Source organism: Camelus ferus, chromosome 27 (assembly GCF_009834535.1).
Source record: "Camelus ferus isolate YT-003-E chromosome 27, BCGSAC_Cfer_1.0, whole genome shotgun sequence".
NCBI classification, from domain to species: domain Eukaryota; kingdom Metazoa; phylum Chordata; class Mammalia; order Artiodactyla; family Camelidae; genus Camelus; species Camelus ferus.
In genome coordinates this window covers 14,755,206-14,776,492 of record NC_045722.1, presented here as the reverse complement: position 1 = coordinate 14,776,492, position 21,287 = coordinate 14,755,206, and the positions used below count along the sequence as shown (strand labels likewise).

Genomic DNA, 21,287 nt, shown 5'->3' with positions numbered 1-21,287 from the left:
TTCACAGGTGTGCATTAACTTTTTCTGGGTGAGCCTTGATATCCTCAGACACACACAGCACGAACAGACTGGCAGATTTATGAGAATTTTAATATTGAAAGGATTCTGTTAAGTTATGCATGGTTGCTAAGGCATTGCTCTTCTAAAAATTTGGTCTTTGATAACCTCCAATTTATGCTGTTTGGATTTCACTTATTTGTTGGGTTTTTGTGATCTGGTATAATACCAAGTGTGGGATTTTACCTTTTTTTTTTTTTTTGCATGAGTGACATTTCTGTATTGTTGTTTGTATTGCGGGTTAGTATGTGCCTTATTTTAATCCAATTACTGATTATGGGTAAGACACTTAAGATCAAATTATAATGAAATCACTTGGGTTAACTTCTCTGACTCTTACGCAGATGGGATTAGCTTATTCTCAAATTCATTGTATTTGGCAAAAGACCTGCCCTTCTGAAGTACACAATTCTGGATCCACGATAGTTTTGAATTAGATGAAATCTTGGTCAAATCACCAAGTTAAACTTTTAAGAACATGCTGTTCTTAATATTCAGAGATGTATTATATTTCCCTGAAAGGCTTCTCTAAAGTTCTTCCTAAGATTTTTGTGAGAGTTTATTTAATGAAGGTAACAATAGGGAATTCAGCTATGAACTTTGAGGGGAGTGATAACTTACAATTGCTGGAGGCCGGCTGTAGCTGCCCTTCTCTGAGAGGAGGGCTGGGAGGAAGAGGCCCCCTGGTGTTCTCTTGCCCCTCCCCTCTGCCCCATGCTCCCTAGTGGGGCCGGGAAGGACCCTTCTTTGAGTAGCATTTTGTGAATTTGGGAGGTTATGTAAAAGCATAACTGAACACACACTGTTCTTGCTTTGGTAACTGCTTTTAATATCCTGTTGGTCGGTTGTTGAAACAACTTCTATGACAGTGAAGCCTTTTGTCTTTATTTTTCAATTGGGAAATCTTTCCTCCCTACTTGAAAAGATTGAATCTGGGCTGCAAGGAATTCTGGAATACTTGACCTTCTTGCCTTCCCCAACCTCTAAGGAAAGCTGGGTATCCAGTAAGGATTGTGCTTATGTAACCATGCTTGACATCTAGGGGACTTGAGGTGGTTTTTGATAACTTTTGATTTTATTCTTATGTACTTCTTCCTTTTCTTTTTCAGTGTCCTGGGTCATGAAACTTAATCCACAACAAGCTCCGTTATATGTGAGTAACTCACAAGATTTCATTTTGTACTTACTTTCAACGTTTACTTCTTATAATAAACTCCAAAAAAAAAAAAACAAGAAAAACCGCTCTCATGTGGTTACCAAACAAATTTTTAACCATCTACACGTGAATTGACTGGCATAATACACTTGAGGAGCTGAATTTGATTTAGTAAATATTAAATGACTAATAATGCATGGTGCTGATCTGAGAACAGGTATCTTTAAGACTTGGGAGGTGGACTGATCGGGGTGATAAGATGCACTGATAAGACAATTACATTGTCCTGAGAAATAGTACTGTGGCTTCTTATTTTTACCTACAGTACCTTTCTGTAAAAGTAGTGTGGGGAGCTTCCTGCTGCTATCGTGATGTACCCTGTATTGCAACTAGGTGGCACTCTGTCATCAGCAGATTTAAGAGTCTGCGTGAAAGCTGATACAACATCTCCCTTGTGAGGGAGTTATAAGGTGAAGTGGGTAAATGAACGAATCAAGGCCGGAAAAGGTCGCTCAGGCTTCTGATCTTCAGAATTGTAAGAAAATAAATTTGTGTTGTTTTAAGCCTCTGAGTTTATGGTAATTTGTTATAACAGTAATAGGAAGCTAATACAGCGGCAGTTTGGGAACGTTCGTTGGTGGTGGTAGTGTGAAGGGTAGTTTAGGAGAGAGTAGAGGCAAAGAGATGAGTTAGAAGTTTTCTGATCTTGCCATCATGGAATCTGAGGACTTTAGAGTTAATAAAGACTGTAGATGGTATCTGCTTCGACCACTCCATTTTAGAGATGAGGAAATGAGTTCTGAAGATAATGTGATAAGGTCACACAGCTCATTGGTGGTAAATTGTGATTTAAATCTGTGTTTTCCAGGCTTTGTCATAGAAACCACTGTAAAGCTTGTTAAGCTTAAAAAAGCCTTGTTCTGTTTGGGAAGCAGGGATCTCTCTTAGAGATCATTTCTGGGGACTATTAATAAGTGTTTTATGTATAATTTATGTGTTTAATCTAATTGGGCAGGATCTACTGAAGAAGAGCATTTTAAACTTCAGATTTCAAGTATGTCGATCAGCAATAATACTTAATGGAGCAGTTGGCTGGCTCTTTTTAAAAAGGAGAACAGCACTGTCCTTTACTTTCAGTGAACTGAGCCAGGTCTCAGGGATTTACTCTGTTTGGGTGAGAAAAACACAGTAGTCCCACCCCCTCATTTGCAGTTTCCTTTTTCTGCAGTTTCAGTTACCTGCAGTCACCATGCTTCAGTAATATGTGGAAAATTCCAGAAATAAACAATTCGTAAGTTTGAAATGACGTACTGTTTTGAGTAATGTGATGGAGTCTCTCACCATCCGACTCCATCCCATCGGGCATGTGAATCATCCCTTTGCTCATCGTATCCCACCCATTCATCACGTAGTAGGTGTCTGGGTTATCAGATCAACTGTCGTGGTATCTTGGTGCTGTGTTCAGGTGACCCTTGTTTTACTTAATAACGGCCCCAAAGCGCAAGAGTAGTGATGCCGGCAATTCAGATGTGCCAAAGATGTACTGTAAAGTGCTTCTGCTAAATGAAAAGGTGAAAGCTCTTGACTTAATAAGGAAGGAAAAAAAATTTGTATGCTGAGGTTGCTGAGATCTACAGAAAGAAAGAATCTTCTATCCATGAAGCTGTGAGGAAGGAAAAATAAAATCATGCTAGTTTTGCTTTTGCATCTCAAACTGCAAACCTTACCACCACGGTGTGTGATAAGTGCCTTAGTTAAGATAGAAGGGCATTAAATTCGTACAGTAAGATATTTCGAGAGAGCGACCACAGTCACATAACTTTTATTACAATTTTTATTGTTTTTTTGTTATTAGTTATTGTTGATCTCTTTACTGTGCTTAATTTATAAATTAAGCTTATCGTAGGTGTGTATATATAGGAAAAAACAGTATACTCAGGGTCAGTACTCTGCACAGTTTCAGGCATCCCCTAGGGATGAGAGGGACCACTGTAGCTGTTCTGTGACAGTCTGTTGGTGAGGGGGTCAATCTTCTGCACCAAGAGAAAAATGTGCTAAGCAAAAGAATAGAAAGAGTGTGTTGAAGTTTTTCTCCTAGTTTATATTTGAGATAATCTGGGGGTGAGTATCATCAACGGAAGAGAGGAAATTGCTAGTTAATGAGGAAAAACACTGGATCCTGAGAACTTTTATCTGAAAGTTAAGAAAAATAGACTGGATGCCAAATATTCCAAATAAACATTTTAATCAGTCTTTGAATAAAAATGTGTCCAGAGTAAGCTGCAATAGTTAAAAATGTAAGACATGTTCCAGACTGTACAGGTGGCAGTACTGTTGAATGTTGTAATGAGTTATTTTTGATGAAATGTTCACATGCCGAACCTGGAACTTCGGACACCAGGAGCTTAACATGGCTGTGTCTTGGTTTCCTCATCTGTCAGCTCTGTGATTCCACAAGGACATCCTTTGTGTTAGGCAAACTAGTTATGTCAGGGATTTCCCTCAGCCTCTACAAAAGTATTATTGCCAGGTGAATTTGTAAGAATTGCAATTTCAGGACCGTTGGGTGGTGGTAATAAAAACTTTGACAAGTTTAGTAGTTTCCCTCTAAGTGGTGAGGGTCTAGTTTGTTTAGTGGGAGTGAAAATGGAGAGGCAGTGGCAGAGGCAAGAAATGCTGAAAAGAAGCAGTAGGACCAGATGTTTTATTTGATATGGGAAGTGAAAAAGTAGAATGAGTGACTGACAGTTGATTGAGAACTCAAGCGTGAATGACAACTGATGCCATTGCCAGACGTGGCAAAGAAGGAAGGTGACAACTTTGTTCTTTCGCCATGTTGAAGGGCCTATTGATGTTCTGTTGACAGCTGGAGATGTAGGCTTGGAATATGAGGCCAGAAAGTTAGTTTTGAAGTGGAGATAGTTTGAGTCATCTTTAAGAAATTAGAACTTTAATATAAAATAGATATACAAGTTTCTTCTGTAGAGCACAGGGAACTATATTCAATACCTTGTAGGTAGCCTATAATGAAAAAGAATGTGAAAACTATGTATATGTATGTGTATGACTGAAACATCATGTTGTACACCAGAATCGAGGCAGCATTGTAAACTGACTATACTTTAATTAAAAAAAAAAAAAAAGAAATTGGAACTTTTGACTATGAGAATCAACAAGTTCTTTGAAAAGATGGAAGAGTGGGTGGAATTAGAGTAGTAAACTGTGGCAGAGAAGGCAGCCGTGAATCGAGAGAGGAGGAGTTCCAGAAATCTGGGCTGCACTTGGGCCTTTAAAATTTTATTCCTAGAGTTCTTTCATTTCAGTCACACATTAGTAATGGAAGTGAATTTTGGGGTGGAGCTGGGGAATTCTTTCTTTCAGGAGCCTGTCTTGTACAAACCCTTTTTTGGATGCTGGAGATTTAGCCATGAACAAAACAGAAGGGTCCCTGCTTTTGTGGTACTTGCATTACAGCAGGGAAAAGGCAGATAACTTACAAACAGGAAAACATCGGGAAGAACAGTGTTATGAAAATAAATAAAATACTAGGCTGTGATGTGATTGTGCCTGACTAAGGGCTATTTTCGATTGGGTGGTCAGGGAAGGCCTCTGAGGGGCAGGCCATTTAAGCTGAATGACCAGAAGGAGCCATCCATGTGCAGATCTTGACACAGTGTCCTAGCCCAGGGGAACAAGTACAGGAGACTGAGGGCTAGCTTGGTAAGCATGAAGAACAGGAAGGACAGCTGGGACTCAGAGTGCAGAGGGGGCGAGGTATGTTCTCTCCTGGATGAGGTTGAAGACTCAGGGAGGGGAAGGCCTGATCTTGAAGGATTTCACAGACCATTTGGTAATCTCACTGAGGCCTGCGTTCCATCACCTCTGAATCTCAGCACAGCATGCACCTCTGAGTGTTCTGTGAACTTCAGAGCCCCAGTGGCTGGGGTCAATTGGATGTATCCGATTTAGCCTAATGTGCAGCTGCGGGCCCTGGGCAGACTGGATTGTTAGGTAGTTTAAACATAGTATGTTGGCCTACCCATTTGAGGGAAAATAGTTTTAGTACTCTGTAGTCATCTTTAAGATCCATGTTTCAGATGTAAATTGCATATTCTTGAATTAAGGAACTTTTTTTGGACAAAGCAGATTTGGTTCTCTTTTATCGGAGGTTAGTGTAATTAAAAACATTCTGCTTGTTTTTATATTCTTTTATGATCGAATTGCTTCTGGGAGGAAAAAAATTTTCAAACCTTGCTGTTCGTCCATTTGTGAACCTGAATAAACGACGTTTGGTGTGATTTCAGGGCAGTCCTTTCACCTTCTGGTTTTCTGTGACTACTTCACCTACTGGTGTGACACTCATTTGTTTGCATCACCCATGACCTTTGTAAGCGACAACTCCTTAAAAATAAGAGTTCATATTCATATCCCACCTCTTAGTCTAAACTACACATTTGCATACACTGTCATTTGGTGCACACAGCAACCTTGTGGGGTGTGTGTGGAGGAAGCTTCATTCTTACCCTTATAGTACTTGAGGAAACAAGAGCTCAAGATGGTTCATCTGGTAAATGCAGAAGTTAGGGCTTTACTCAGGAATTGCAACTCTCAAACCCAGTCTTTCCTCTGTACACCAAGCTGTCTTACACTGTCCGTAATTGTTGCATAAAGCACGCAAATCTCACAGCACTTCTTTTGACAGAACAGCTGCCTTTCTTAAAGTTACTCTTATTTCCAAGTTTCATTATTAAATTTACCTTGTGTGAGTCTTGCCTAGTTAGTGATGTCATCTTTCTGACTGAAAGTGTGGCTAAGAAGGAAATAACTGTGATAAAATGTCTTTATTGTGAATCTGTAACTTTCTTACAGTTGTAAGGAAATACGTACAGCATTCCTACGAAGTGTAGCTCAGAGTGTCTGATAGAATTTTATTCTAGAGATGGATTCTGAGAAATAGCTAACTTACCTAGTCATTCAGTGAATTGAAAAGGCATGCTAGAAATAGTGCCTCTATCTCCTGAGTCCTGAATTATTTTATCTCTAGCCCTTGTGGGACTTAACACTTGTTTACTGTAAACAACATACAGTAAACTATGTGACTGCTGATTTTTTTTTGTTAATGTAGTACTTGTACCCTTGGGCTCACTCACTATCAGGATGAAAGCATAGACTTTGCCCAGAAGAGATGGAGGACGGGGAATGATATGAGATGATAAAAGACAAAGCCAGGCAAAGGTTGGTATTTATAAAACACAGAATAGGCCCCACCTCAACACCCACACACTGAGCACTACCGGACTGAGCCACCTAGCAACTGGACATTAGCAACAGTAAATAAATCCACCTCCAGACTAACAGCTGAAAAGGAAGCAAGATTTTTAAACTTCCGAAGGAGGAGGAAGGAGGAGGAGGAAAGGTCTTTGGATGCCTCTTATCTCATGCCCCAGGCTTATTCTAGAAGAAATCTGGCCAGGCCAGGCCTGAAGCTCTGCAAAGCACAAGGAGACTCTAGGGGTGGAGAATAAGGAGAACTGGGTTAATCCTGTGTTTTATATGCCAGGGAGAGTCACTTCCATTCTCTCAACACTTTACTTTTCTGGACAGAAGCTTGTGGTGATGCACCCAGGAGGCTGTCCCACAGTCAGCTCTCCATGTGGGAGTGAGCTCTGTGGGAGAGGTCAGGACTGGAGAATGGTTTGATGAATCATAGGGAATCATTGTATTTTAGGGGTGATGGATGTAGGGAAGTCAGTCATAGCCACCCTGGCGAATTAGTTGATCAGGTACTTTACTTAGAGCTTCTTCAGGAGGATGGGTGGCTTTGTAGCCCTGGACCAGTGAAAGGAAGGTCAAGGCCCTGGAACAGCAGAGCGTTTCTCTTGTAAAGTGCAGCCCCTGCAGCTCTTTGGTGCTTTTCTGTATGAGAATAATGTTCTTACTGTTTTCCATAGTGTTCCAGTGGGCACTGGACACTTTATGGTTAATGATACTCCGGAATGGATGGCTGTGGCCCTAACACTGACTCAGAAGGTTTATGTTAGGTGCTAATGATTCGCTAACTAAGATGATCATAAGAACACATTTAAAGAGGGAAAACTTGGGGTGCAGTTCTCAAATTCTTCAATAATAAATTGTTTTTTGTTGTCCCCAAGATTTGTGGTCTATCGAGCACATCTCTCGGTCTCCCTCAGGAAGGCCAAAAGGCTTTTTTTTTTCCCTTACAAGTTAAACACTTTAAAAGCAGAGGGATATTCAGATGTGAGAGGTAAATTCTTTTCCAAGCATGCTGCAAAGTTATATGTGGGATAATTATCATTACCTGCCATATGATTGGATAAAACCCACATTTATTAAATTTTCGAGGGGAAGAGCCGTTCTAATTACAAAACAAATTTCCAGAACCCCAGCAGATCTGGTTTATTATGTCCTTCTTCCTTTCTCTTTTTCCTTAGCACTGAATGTATTTGCATGTAACTGCTTCTGGGAGGAGGCAAGAACCTGCTGGCGGTGGAGGAACATTATAAGAAAGAATGCCTTCAGCACTGAATGCCTTTCTGCATCTAAAATAAGCAAAGCAATGTCCAGCGATCGTAACTATTTCTGTTAGAATGGGGACCATTTCTTGAGGTTCTCTGTTTTCTCAAGGAAAGGAAAGGGACTGGTGTTGGTTGAGAAGCCCCTTTTGGCAGGGTACCATGGTAGGTGCTTACGCACGTTCCCTGAGTCAGTCATCTTCACAAGAGGCAAAAAAGATTTGGTCAGTATTTTTACTTTAGAGCCAGTGAAGTGAGGCTTCAAAGGAGTAACTAACTAGTCTAAGGTTGCAGCTATGCTGGACCTATGGTTCAAATCCTGTGAATGAATCCAAAGCCCATTTATATAAGGGAAATCAGAAGAGCCTGTGCATTTGACTCACATTGAGATCTTGAGAAAAACTTGAGTGATTTCCTGCCACTGCAGTGAATTCTTGTTAACTTGACTTGTTTCCAGCCTCAGTGAAGACTTGGGCTTTGTGCACTGGATTCATGTGCTCTGTGTGTGCTAATCAGAACTGGCCTCAGAGCCCAGGTGGCATCAGAAGATGGAGAGTGCAAGTGAAGACGTGCTCAAAGAAGCTGGTTTAAAATCAGCAGTTAAAACAATTTATTCCTGAGTAAGTGTACCCGGTATAAATAAAATTGTGAAGAGCGGCAGAATTTAAGCTATCCCAGCTTTAATGCACTCAGTTGCCTCATTGTAAGGAAGAGGACCTATTTGGTAATGGCACCGTTTTATCTCTTCCTAGGGCAATGTGTTTCCATAGCAGGAGTTGAATAACCTGGCTGTGCCTCTTGCTTGGCTGTTATTATGTTACATTTTGCTCCTACAAAGAGAGCTTTATCAGCTTTTTGATCTTTTAAATGAATTACCTGTCTTTGCCTTAACAATACATGTCTGATGGGTCAGCTCCAGCATTTTGTGGACTGGAGGCCCTTTCCAGCCAGATCTGAGGACTGTGTTTAAATAATGACAACTTTGTCATTAGTGCCAGAAGAAATAAGGAAGTCAAGTGTTCCTCAATCTAGCTTTTTGATGGTTTTACAGAGCAAGAACTTCAGTTTCCTTTGGTTGGACTTTTTAATCCATCTCCAGAAACTTGCTTAGCAATTTCTTATTTTTCCTTGGCATTTTCAGAGCAGATGAAGATACATAGAGGTCAAAGACTTCTCAGGTCTGTCTGCAGGATCCTTTTACAGTAACTTGGTATTTCCCAAGTATGTGAATAACCATGTGTACGGGTGGGGGTGGTGTTAAAATTTCGATTTGCTTCTAGTGAGGAGAAGTCTTGCTGTCCAGCGAAGACCGAAGTGTAATGCTCTGTAGCTTTAGTTCATCCCAGGTATGTGTGAAGCACCTGTTACGTGAATGGAGCAGCTGGTCTTTGAAGATTAGATTCTTTCACCCGGGCTCAGGTGCATGAGGAGTTAAATGACAGTGCAAACAATACCTGTTCAGGTGATGGATGAGTTCCACAGGCAGTGATGGTTCATAGCAGGGAGAAGAATGAGATGCTGGCAGAAATGATAGGCCTTCAGGAAAGATGGGGGCTCTATTAGCCTGGATTAATTTGGCTGCGGAGAGGAAAGAGCAGAGTGAGAGAAGGAAATGCAGTCTTTGAAGTCAGGCCTGGATGTTATCAGGGGCAGTGAGGGTTCTGGCTTGACTGGAGAGGATGGTTCACATTGGAGAATACTTGGAGATGAGGTTGTATAGGTCTCCTCTGTTCACTAGCCATATGTTGCTACTTAAATTAATTAAAATGAAATAAAATTAAAATTTCATTCCCTTCATTGCACAGTGCTTAGTTGCCACATGTGGCTGGTAGCTACCAGTGCAGTGCAGGTATAGAGCATTTCCATCACTGCAGAAAATTCTTTTGGCCAGCACTGATACAGGAAAATATAGCATTTTACAAACAGGATCCAGAGCAACTGGAGATCTTCTGACTGGGCAGGTAGACGCGTGATGAGAGTAGCACCCAGAGCGACACTGATGAGAGGTGTAGAGAGCAGAGGAGGAGCAGTGAGAGGCCACCAGGTGAACAGGCCTGTTACTTCACTGTTACAGCTTGCTGACTGGGATGTGAGAACTGTTACGCTGTTCCCAAGACAAATGGATCTTGTCTGGTAGAATGACTGAAAGCATCAAAGAGCCACAGAAGGGACCACTGAGGATTTTAATATGAGAGGCAGAGGGAGAATGATGTAGCACCAATTGGTGAGGAGTATTCAGCTGCCTTGGCCACTGGAGGGAGAACAGTCATGTTTTACAGCAGCTGTGGGTGGGGGTTGTTAGTAATGAGGATTAAATGATATAAGCATATTTAACAGATGATAGAAACTTTAAATACGTAGTTCTTAAAGAGGCCCATCTCCTTTGTTTTGTGATGCAGCGCGAAAGCAAATAAACATTATATTGTGCAGCTTCCTCTTGCATCTTCTGCACATGCACTTGTATTGACAGCTCTTTCTCTGGTTTGCTTAGAAAGGGGAGGGGAACTGCCATTTACTGAGTCCCTTCTATATAAGATGACTTACATACATTATCCCCTCCCCTTTGCAAGGCTCATATTATAGAGGAAGGAGCATTGCTAGTCAGAGGTGAAGCAGAGATTTGAACTCAGAGCTCTCACTCTTTCTGTCTAGTCTCTGCAGGTAAGGATGGTTTCACTACCAGTCCCTCAAATTGATAGACCACCCTCTCCTGACCTGGGAACTAACCGAAAGCCTGATGCTTATGTCACGTTTTACATTTCACGGTTGGCTTTAGCACTGAATTCTACTTCCCACACCCTTTTCAAATGTAAGGTAGAAATCCTACAAACCTTGTCTACTCACAGCAGTAGTCGGTGTGTGGGGTGACCTAGACTGACTTCCTGGATTGCTCTAGAGCCCTGGTTTTCCAAGTGTGGTTCCTAACCACTGGCTTGAGCATCACCAGGAGCTTGTTAGAAACACACATTTTTCAGGCCCCACCCAGACCTACTGAAGCAGAATGCTTGGAGGGGGTCCCTACAAGCCATTTGTAAATATGCCCGTCACATGATTGTGATGCACCTGTGTTTAAGCATGAACCAAATGAAAAAAAAGATAGTTTTAAAAGCCCCTTTCTTATGAATTAAATTGGAGCATTTTGAGTAGAACTTCCAGCATATGGCTGACTGCTAACCCATCAGCAGTGGTTGACTGTGGAGATACATGGAAAATTATACACATTAAGCCGGATATTATTTCAAATAGACGGATCTGTGGCAGGTTCCTGAGTAAATTATTACTGGATTATTGACTCAGAATAACATCAAGTGTGTAGTATTGAATATAGGACTGCTTATTTCTTGGCAGGAGGCAGTGATGATTTTCAATTAAGAGAGTTAATGCTTCACATTACTCTTCACAATATTTTTATGTCATTTGGGATTTCTCACAATTTCTTTCTTGTTTGGTTGTGAATAATTAAAGCCAGATCTGCTTTATATAGTTAGCAGAGCAGTTCATGATGCCAGTGGAACTGATAAGAGCACCTGGGTTTTGGATTGATGTTGTAAACAGGCTTGTATAACTGAGTTTTGGACAGCATAATTAAAAAAAAAAAATTGAAGCCAGCAGCCAGCATTTGCGAGTTTAAAACTCCCAGTTATGGGCTACATGCTGAGTCAGTGGTGCTTCAGGTAAACCAGTTGCTACTCTGTGTGAGCTAGCCTTCTGCCATGTGAGACAGTTTTTGCATCTCTCCCCCTCTCTGAAATACAGTGAACCCTCTCCGCCACCCCCAGCACACTCACAAAGAATCCTGCTCATCTTTCCGGACACATTTCCTGTCACTTGTTTCTGTGGAGCCCTTCCTGGACCTTCAGCCTCCTGTGGAATCTTTCACTCCCCTATCCAGGCCCCAGCTACTCTGTATGGACTTTGCTATAACATCTCATATGCAATAAATGAGTACACTTTTCCTTATGTGCCTTTTTCCATTTACTGTGTGCACCCCAGGGCAGAGGCTTTATACTTAAATTGTTTTTATTACTCTCATTTTAACTTCGGCTTCTATCATAGTACCTTGCACATAATAGATTCTCACTGTTTTGTTAAATAAAATTAAAGCTGTTCAGGAAAGAGCTTTGCTCCATGGATGGATGAGATTAATCAAAGATTAGGTTTTTTTGGGGTGGGGGGTAAGGTTTATGACCCTGAAGGATAGGCCACTATAGATCATCACTTGGGAGATGAAGCCACACAAGGGACTTTGTGACCTGGAACCAGTGACAAAGTGTCACCTTGACCCCTGAGATAGGGCCTCTAGAAAAACTTGGATGATACTTGGTGAAAACTGAATTTCACCCCAGACAGTCTAATACTTTTGTATTGTGTATGGGCTGTTTGCTTGGAACTCTGTGTTTGCATCTCTCTGTACTCATTTTATTGGTTGGACAAGCCTGTGAATTAGGATTGTTTTCTTATTTTACAGATAGGGAAACTAAAACAGCAGGATTTACATTTTAAAGTTCTAGTACAAACTGTTATGTGTAAAATAAGCTACAAGGGTAAATTGTACAACGAAATACAGCTAATATTTTATAACTATAAATAAGAGTATAACATTTAAAAATTCTGAATCACTGTATTGTACACCTATAACTTAAATAATATTGTACATCAACTAAAAAAAGTTGTTATAATCTGTTTATTGTAAGACTAAAGATTTTCATTTCCTTCTTTGGAATTTGCTGTGTCACTGAGATAGAAATCTTAGTAGGTTCACGGAGTACAGATACAGTTACTGAATCTAACTCAGAAATCCATAGATAGCTCCAGACAGGGAGAACATTAGGGACTTGTTTGTATCAGCAGGGATGTGGAAATTACATTCTTCGGAAAGGTACACTGACTTACTGATTAATGAGCTGGTGATATGCATCTTTAGTACTTTTCCTTATTCCTACGCATTTCTCCTCCAGAGATTCTGATGGTTTCCTTTTATGTGGGTCCTCATCCTTAAGTAGGTAGAACATTGTTCGTACTTTCAGAGATTTGTTTAGTTGTTTACTGTTTTTTAAACTAAAAAAGAAGTGTTGGCCCTTGTGCATCCTTGCAGCCCTTCACAAAGCTCTGTGTGGATTAATTGCTGACCCTGTGTGATATACAGAGCATCTGGCAGCTGGGGCGGAATTTTCAGCTGTCTCTCTTTGTTATGTCCACAGAAGGAAATGTGAGTTTTATCTCACTACTCAGGCAGTGGTACATTCCTTTTTTGGTCCATGGGACCCACCAGTCTGATGGTGGATTTATTTTCTTCCATTCCTGTCATCTTGAACTAGTTGAAGGCCAGAGGTGATCTTGAACTACTGTCGTGACTATGAATTCCTCTTTGGTCACTTCCTGTGTTCCTAAATTCTACTTTGAGTAAAGTTTATTAAGTTTTGCCAGCATTGTCTAGCTCATCCTACCTTGTGTAGTTAAGGGACCCCAGGCAGCATAATGTTAAGAAGGTACTCTTGTGGGTGTTTCCCATAGCCAGTATCTTTTCTCCACAAACCCCTGTTTTTCAGATCTCCATAAAATTGTTTTATCCTTGCCACATCTATGGGTGTGATTATATGTTCTCCATATCTTACTAAGTCTCAGAATTAGAAGTGGGTCTTTATTATGAAACAAAAGTGGGTGTTTTAAGAAATGGTGTACTGAGATTCCAGCCTCAGTCTTCCTGTAGATTATGGGGCTGTGGTCTTGATTTTTCATTTGCTGTGAGGTATGTGTATGCAGTAGAAGGCAGCAGAAATGCTCTTTGTGTTAAAACGGTTGGGAGGGAGGGCAAAGCTCAGTGGTAGAGTGTGTGCTTATTATGCACAGGGTCCTGGGTTCATTCCCTGGTACCTCCATTGAAAATAAATAAACCTACGCCCCCCCCCCCAAATAAAATGGTAATCCTAAGATTCTCCATTTATTGAATACCTTCTAGTACTTACCCACTGTGCTGTATCTCCTACATTCATTTTCTTATTTGACCACCCTACAACCTCATGAGATAATATTTTCTGTATTTTAAAGATGAGGAATTAGGGCCGGAGAGCTTCAGTCACTTGCTGAAGTCGTGCAGCTGGGAAGTGTAGAGGTGAGTTCGTACTAGCTTTTCTTGATTCTGAAGCCTGGGCTCCAGACATCAGGATATGCTGCGGTGTGTCGGCTCTTCCCCTCCCTGGTGCGGGAAGAAGTGGGTGTTGCTGAGGACTTGATGGGATTATTGAAGGCAGAACAGAGCAGTGAAAAGCAGGATTGTTTGGGAAGAAGGGGAGCCGTTTAGGGACAGGCACTAGACCTTCCGTGGGAGCCGCACCAGTGGGGAGCCGTGCAGTGCGGGCTCCTGGCTCTCTAACTTGGCATCACCTGGAGGATCTGTTTAATGCACAGGTTGCAGGGCCGCTGCCCCAGAGCTGCTGATTTATTGCGTTTGGGGCAGAGCTGAAGTTTTGCATTTCTGATAGGTTTCTGGATGATGCTTCTGGTTCTGGGGCACCACTTTGAGAACCCGTGTAGAGAAAAGTTACTTCTGTGCAGGAGTCAAGTAGATACAGGTTTAAATTCCTGCTCTAGTACTAACCAGCTGTGGGAGCCTTGAGTCTTCATCTGTAAAATCAGCAGGATAAAACCTGTATTGTAGGGTGTTTGTGAGGATTAAGTGTGATTTTAAAATGACAACATCTAGCACTTATTGAATATTTACCAAGTACCAGATACATTGAGAAGTGCTTCCCATATATAATTTACTCTTCAACTGTTAAATATTGTTGTCCCCATTTACAAAGACCCTAGCACACAGGTGTTGCTCAGTCAGTATTCCTGCCCTTCCCTGTCCGTATTTAAGAAGGCCAGGAAATGTGTAATACACCTTGGTTAGATTTTCATAGAGCTAATTTATTTCTTTTTAAAATTTCGGTACTTTAAAAGGAAAACTTAAAAGAAAAAAAACCTGAATATTTATTTGCATTGGTTTCACCATGTAAGGCTGGATAAGAAAAATGTTGCTCTCATCTGAGATGATAAAATACTTCTTACTACTTTGTGGTTTTTAAGTATTGTGGGTTGTGTAATGCCCATATAGCTATTTACTATCACTTAGAAGGCTTAACCATCTTTATGCTTTATAATTTACTTTTAAAATTAATCATTTTTTCTCTTTCTGCATTCCTTTATGACTGCTTTTCAGAGGGTTTCATAAAGCCAATTTTGCCATCCAGTTAAAATCCTTCACTCATAATTAAATATAAACCCAAAATAGTAAAATTTTTTGCTTTATTTGGCTTTGTTTGAGAAATAATGTGTTTTACTAGGAGAGAGTATATAGGAAAGTAAAGACATAGAGATTCTGAAATGTGGGCTATTTTTATGCACATGGTGGGGGTAAGTAAGGTGGGGGCATTTATTTTGGGTCTGCTGTGTGCTAGATACTTGGTATACCTTGTTAAAATACTACTGCTTAAGGGGATTATATAGTAACCCTAATCTGTGTAAGACAATTAAAGTGCTGCTGGTTCATAGTTAGCACTTGGTGAAAGGCCCATTGTTAAATTGTTTCATGCATGTCAGATATGTGAATATAGAAGATACAGTTTCTCCCCTTCTGGAGTTTACAATCTAGCAGTTCCCAAAAAGGACCGGAGGTAGTTCCTAAAAGAATCACGGAGCTAGTAGCAAGGGAAGCTGGTATTCTGAGTAATGTGACTTTAGAGCCAGTGATAATGCCTCCTATTCTGTGTTTGCTTCTTCCCTCCTTAATCTTGGTGTAGTTGACAGTGTCCCACTAGCAGGTCTAGAATATCTCTTTTCATGGTCTTAATGGTTTGTCATATCCTGGATTAGGAATGAGTTCAACTTGACCTGCTGGGTTCCCCTCCCGTGCACGTACCCATTGCACAAACAGCCAGCTTAAGGAATTGGAGGAGACCTTGATCTGCATGCAGTGGGTGAGACACAGTGTGTAAGACCAGGTAAGGAGGCCTTCACCTGAGAACGGAGACCAGGTGTCTACTCAGGAAAGGCAACCATGTCTTGTTTCATACTGTCCTCTCTTGGGCCGATCATTAGTCAGGTGAGAGGAGGATATGACAGGTAAAAGGAGCAGCATGGCCTAGTAGTGAAACAAATAGTAAAGAGTGAGGCTTAAACCTCTTGGTGTGCTCTTGAACCGTATGCGGTGTGGTATGATTGCAGGACGTGTGGGGAGGGGCTGTGAGGGAGAAGAGGCTGGAGAGGTGAGCAGGGGCTAGGTTGGGGAGGGCGTGTTTGCCGCCAGTTGACGGGGCGTGCTCAGGAGGTCGGATGTTATCCTGCTGGCCATCTATGAGTCTTGGGAGTAACTTCATCCCATTGTATTTTGGAGATTCTACTGCTTCCAACTGTGTGGCTAGCCTAAAAGCCTGGAGACCCGATTTCCTAGGTGACTTTTGAGGAAAACCAAGAGAACTGACCAGGAAAGCTGAATGAGTAAGGGTCAGAGATGGGTAGACCAGACGTCAAGCTGGTAGATTTTTTTTTTTTTTTAATGATAAAATGCCCCCACTTCAGTCGTCTGCTCTCTGGGGGAGCAGAGAGATTAATTTGTCTAATCCCCTCCAGTCTCACTAAATTTCTATCAAGAATGAACAAAAACCTTTATGATCTCTGCATTTTAACTGAATATCTGGTCCTGTTAGCAAAGGGGACTATCCCTTTAAGTGTTGACCTAATTACTCTAGCAGGTCCAGAGAGTTGGGAAACATCTGTGAAAGGGTGAGGCTGGTGCTTCTTTTTTTTTCAGAGCCACCAGCCAACCCCGTCCAACCAATTTAGCTTTGCTTATTACCAAGAACGGACTGACAGACAGGGTTGTACATTGAAACAAAAAGGTTATACTCTTAGAATTCTAAAAAAAAAAAAAAATCTTTTTAAGGAACACTTCTGGTTAAAAGGGCCATACATTAAATGATTTCCAAAGTTTAAAAATTTGGTTCCTTTCCCAGCTGAAGTTTCAAGATTATTCCCCATTAAACAGAATAGTCTCTAAAACCATTCCATAGCGAACGCAACATACTAATTGAGCGCCATCTGCTGGTTTTTTTGTATATATGTATTTTTTATTGAAGTACAGTCAGTCAGTTTACAATGTGTCAATTTCTGGGGTACAGCATAATGCTTCAGTCATACATGAACTTACATATATTCATCTTCATAGTCTTTTTCACCGTGAGTTACTACAAGATACTGAATATGGTTCCCTGTGCTATACAGTATAAACTTCTTGTTTATCTATTTTATATATATTAGTATCTGCAAATCTCAAACTCCCAATTTATCCCTTCCTATCCCCTTCCCCTGGTAATCATAAGTTTGTCTTCTATGTCTGTGAGTCTGTTTCTGTTTTATAAATCATCTGCTGGTTTTATTTTAATGGACCAAATAGGTGGTGCTAGAAAATCTTTAAGAATTTGTGTATATCTTAGTGTTGAAAAATTTTGAAGCTAGAAGACAGTATGAATTTTGATTATCATTAGTAGTAGTATTTTAAATAATAGTTTTGTATTAACATTGGGAACGGAATGCTTTTGGCAGGAATAAAGGATTAAAAATGAAGATTATAGGGGTTTCATTGACCCTGTATTTTCATGTGGCCAAAGATGAACCTGGTTGAAGTAAATTAACTTCAAATGTGAAATAAAATAGTTACATGTTTTCTAACATTGAAATCAACCACTGTTCATATGGAATGAATGTAGTTTATGCCCCGAATTAGTAACTTTTCACAGTTGATTTTGGTTCATGTCACTTGAGGTGCTTTGAGACTTCTTTTAAGGAAAGTGTTATAAAAAGGGCTTTGCTGGCCAGTCTGGAAAGTGGGCTTTATTCTGAGGGGAGTGAAGATTACCTGAATATTTTTCCACTTGAGAGAGAGATGGGTAAAGCTGCTGAGGTAGATAAATGGGGACGATGCTGTTATATTCTCTTCTTGTCACTGGTCCTTTTGAGCCTTAGTTATATTTTAAGTGACTGTTTAAGGACCACTGAGCTCCAGTTTGGCATAGCCAGAGAATTAGATTTGAGATCTAATTTCTCATCTAGTCATCTTAAGTGTTTAAATGGGTTGACGAGAGAGAGGCAGATTATTTCCAGGAAGAAAATCCAGTTAGGAATTCATCCATCCATTTGTCCATCCATCCATCCATTATTAATTGAGTACTTAAATACACTTTCAGGCCATGATATTGCAGTGAGTAAAACAAATATGCTCCCTGGCCTCATGAAGCTTACATAAAAGTTGGGAAGAGAGGAGGGAATCAGGGAAATATGCAACTAAATATATGCCCTTAGAATTTCATGCATATAATATATATGTAGAATATATACTGAGTATGTGTATATAAACTCATGTATACACACATACACACAAGGAAATAATACATGTAAAATAGTGAAAAGTGCTATGGGGAAAAACAGGGCAAGATAAGGAGAGTTGGGGCAGGGGAGTTCATATTTCATGTAGGACAGTCAGGGAAGACCTCACGGATAATGGGACGTTTGAAGAATAATGATCACTAATATTGTATAAAAGTTGTTTATCATTTTCTCATTTGATCTTCCAACCATGTGTAGAAAGTAGATGGGGGAAGTAATGTTAAGCCTTCCCGGGCTTCTCTGGGATTAGAGTATAAAAGCCAACATCCTTGGCTTTTCTTTATGTCCTCTTTCTTGCTTATGGTTTGTATGCTCGAACTATGGCACATTACTTCTCAAATGGACATTGTTTGTTCAAAGCACGTAGGTGTAGACAAAAGATAAAGTCACTCCAAGGAGAGAGAACCACAGTGATTATTTTAAAACGTGAATCAGATTATGTCCCTCTTTTCAGAACCTTCCAGTGCTTTAGCTTCAGACTAGGACAGAATCCAAAGTCCTACCTCGTCGACCATCCAGTGTTGATTCACGGCCCTCTGTTGTTCCGTGTACGTGCTGAGTTTATTCTTGTCTTGCAGTTGCTGGGCTCTTTGGCCTTGAACACTTGTAACCTGCTTCTTCATTCAGGTTTCTGCTCAAATGTGACTTCCCTTAGTAGCCTTCCCTGACCCCCCTGCCTGAAACAGACTCTCAACCCCACTTTGGACACATTTTAATCCCTTACCTGTCTTACTCTCTGTAATAGAACTTTCCCCTTGGTGTTACTTATTATAATTTGTTTTACTTGCTAAAATGAAAGCTCTGTGAGGCCAGAGGCCTTGCCTCTTTCATGTTTATCCCCTAGTTCTTAAAAGTGCTTGACAGATATTTGATGATCAATAAATACTATCATGAATAAACTCATTTTGCTGACAGAATGAGTTTCTAGTGGTTATTTATCAGGTCTGTAGCTATGAAGTGACTACTTCTGATCTTATTCCCGAGCCTGTGTTTTTCCTACTTCATGACCCTTTGTCGTGGCAGATACTCTGTTAGTGAGGAACATATTGCACAGAAGAAATAGTGGATCCTACATAATATTGAAGATTTGTGTGTATGTGGGCACATGCACTCTCTTGCTGTCACACACACACACTGAAAGTTTGAAGATACTTGAAATAAAAATAAAGACTTTTTAAATACAGATAAAACTTAAACAAACAGGCAAAGCAAACCTGATGAGCTAGTGCTTTGTGATGGTGTTATTTGCCCAGAAAAACAAAGCTACTCTGAGATGCATACAAGTTACTTTGGGAGGGTTATTAAAAACCCAGCAGAACTCAACAGTCCTGTTCAGCAAGTTGGATTTGGGGTTTTTCCTTCTGCTGGGTCTTCTGTTTTCAGCCTGATGGCAACAACATCATACATTTATGTTTGTTGTTATCTTAAAGGCACTCAGGTTACATTTTGCTATGACTGTGCCTTACAAACTGGCCTTTTATTTCCTAGAACACTCCAGTAAATTAGGTGGCACAAATTATGATTAAAGTTTGTGGTATTCTCCTTTTGAGTGAGTCCCAGTGTAAAGAAGGACAAGGAATGGTACTTCGGGATGCTCACAAAGATAGAAATATGAGATTGATATTTCTCTGAGGTTTGCTGATATTATATTGATTTTTGTTAGTTTAATAATATCCAGTGTTTAAAAACTCTGATTTGGCAGCTGTTTTCTGAATGACTTGGATTCATTTAGCCTTTAATCCTTACATTTTTTGGCATCCCTGATTCTCTGTTCTTTGGTTTCTCCTCTTCTCTGGCTGGCCTTTCCTTGCTTGGTCTGATTCTGCAGATCAGTTTCTTCTTTCTCTCCCCTACAGGAACCTGAAGGTCTAGTCCTTGGCTCTCTGTGACCATGGAGACTCGTTGATGGCCCAGGCTTCTTAACTTAGTTCACGTTGACTCTCAGATCTGCCTCACCAGCTCAGACCTTTTCTGACAGCCTGTCCTGCTGACTACCTGTTGGATATGTAATATCTACAATTTTCCATCCTTCTGGTGTATGAAACTTGACACTTAAAGCTTATTGTTCTTTCTCACAAATCATCTCCCCCTCATATTAGTGAGATGCCCCTTTTTCTGCTAATGTCACTTCATGTTTACTCTCTTCCTGTCTTTGTCCAGCCCCCAGTCAGTCAGTTACCATATTTTATCAAATTATTCCAACCACATGCCTTTCTCACATTTATTTCTTTTTAGCTCATCTTGGTACCATAGTAGTTTAAGCTCCTTTTGCTTTCTTACACTATGTTTTTGTAATATTTTCCCCGGATGGTTTCCTTTCCTCTTTTCTCTTTTTCCTTTTAGGATACTGCTGTGAGATAAACCTCCTAGAACACTTGCAGCTTCTAGCATGTTACCCTCCACTCCTCTGCTACCCGATTTTCTACCAGTACATACCACACAAGGCTGTATATTTTTTCTTGCCTACACACAGGTTCAAGTATGAATTTTTTGGCTTGCCATTGATACTCTTTTTAAGCTGATCTCTGCTACCTTTGTTCATTCATATAGTTATTGGAAAACTTCATTTTGTTAGACAGGCACTGGGCGAAGCGCCCAAATGGGTGCAGTTCTTGCTTTTCACAAGCTTCAGGTGGTGATGAGAAGTGCGTGCAATAAGGTGGGCTAAGCGTACACTTAAACATACTCTGTCCAGGGCTTTGTCACACATCTTCGCATCCTAGCAGCCCATGTGCCTGGGTTTGAGTTTACCCTGAATGTGACCCTGTCTCCTGCTTCATCTCCCTCACCACCTCTGGATGCTCGTCTTCCTTGTCTTCAGCACTCTCTTCCTTCTAAACTGTCGTGGTCCTTTCGGTCTCTGCAGCTCGCTTGCTATTGACCATGTGTTTTTTTCTATTGATGATTACCTCTTTGCAAATACACATCTCCTTTTTTGTCACCTAACTCTGTTTCCTGCACTTAACCTTAGCATCAGAATAGTGGGAAGAATACAGACTTTGGCATCCTACTTGGGTTTGAATCCCGACTTTAGCCCCTTCTAGCTTTGTTCTTACACAAGATATTACAGATTCTCTGGACTGCAGTTTTCTCATCTCTTAAGCAGGGGCAGAGAT

At 40.6% G+C, this 21,287-nt stretch overlaps 1 protein-coding gene across 14 annotated transcripts in view; it reads left to right on the top strand.

Annotated features, from left to right (window-relative positions):
- Positions 1 to 21,287, top strand: part of AKAP13 (A-kinase anchoring protein 13) — a 293,283-nt gene that overhangs the window by 75,785 nt on the left and 196,211 nt on the right. For all 14 annotated transcript variants that reach the window (XM_032469408.1, XM_032469415.1, XM_032469409.1 and 11 more), the window contains exon 2: positions 1,167 to 1,210. In XM_032469408.1, coding sequence (XP_032325299.1) covers positions 1,178 to 1,210 — 33 coding nt within the window. In that variant the 5' untranslated portion in view covers positions 1,167 to 1,177. The remainder of the gene's footprint in view (positions 1 to 1,166; positions 1,211 to 21,287) is intronic.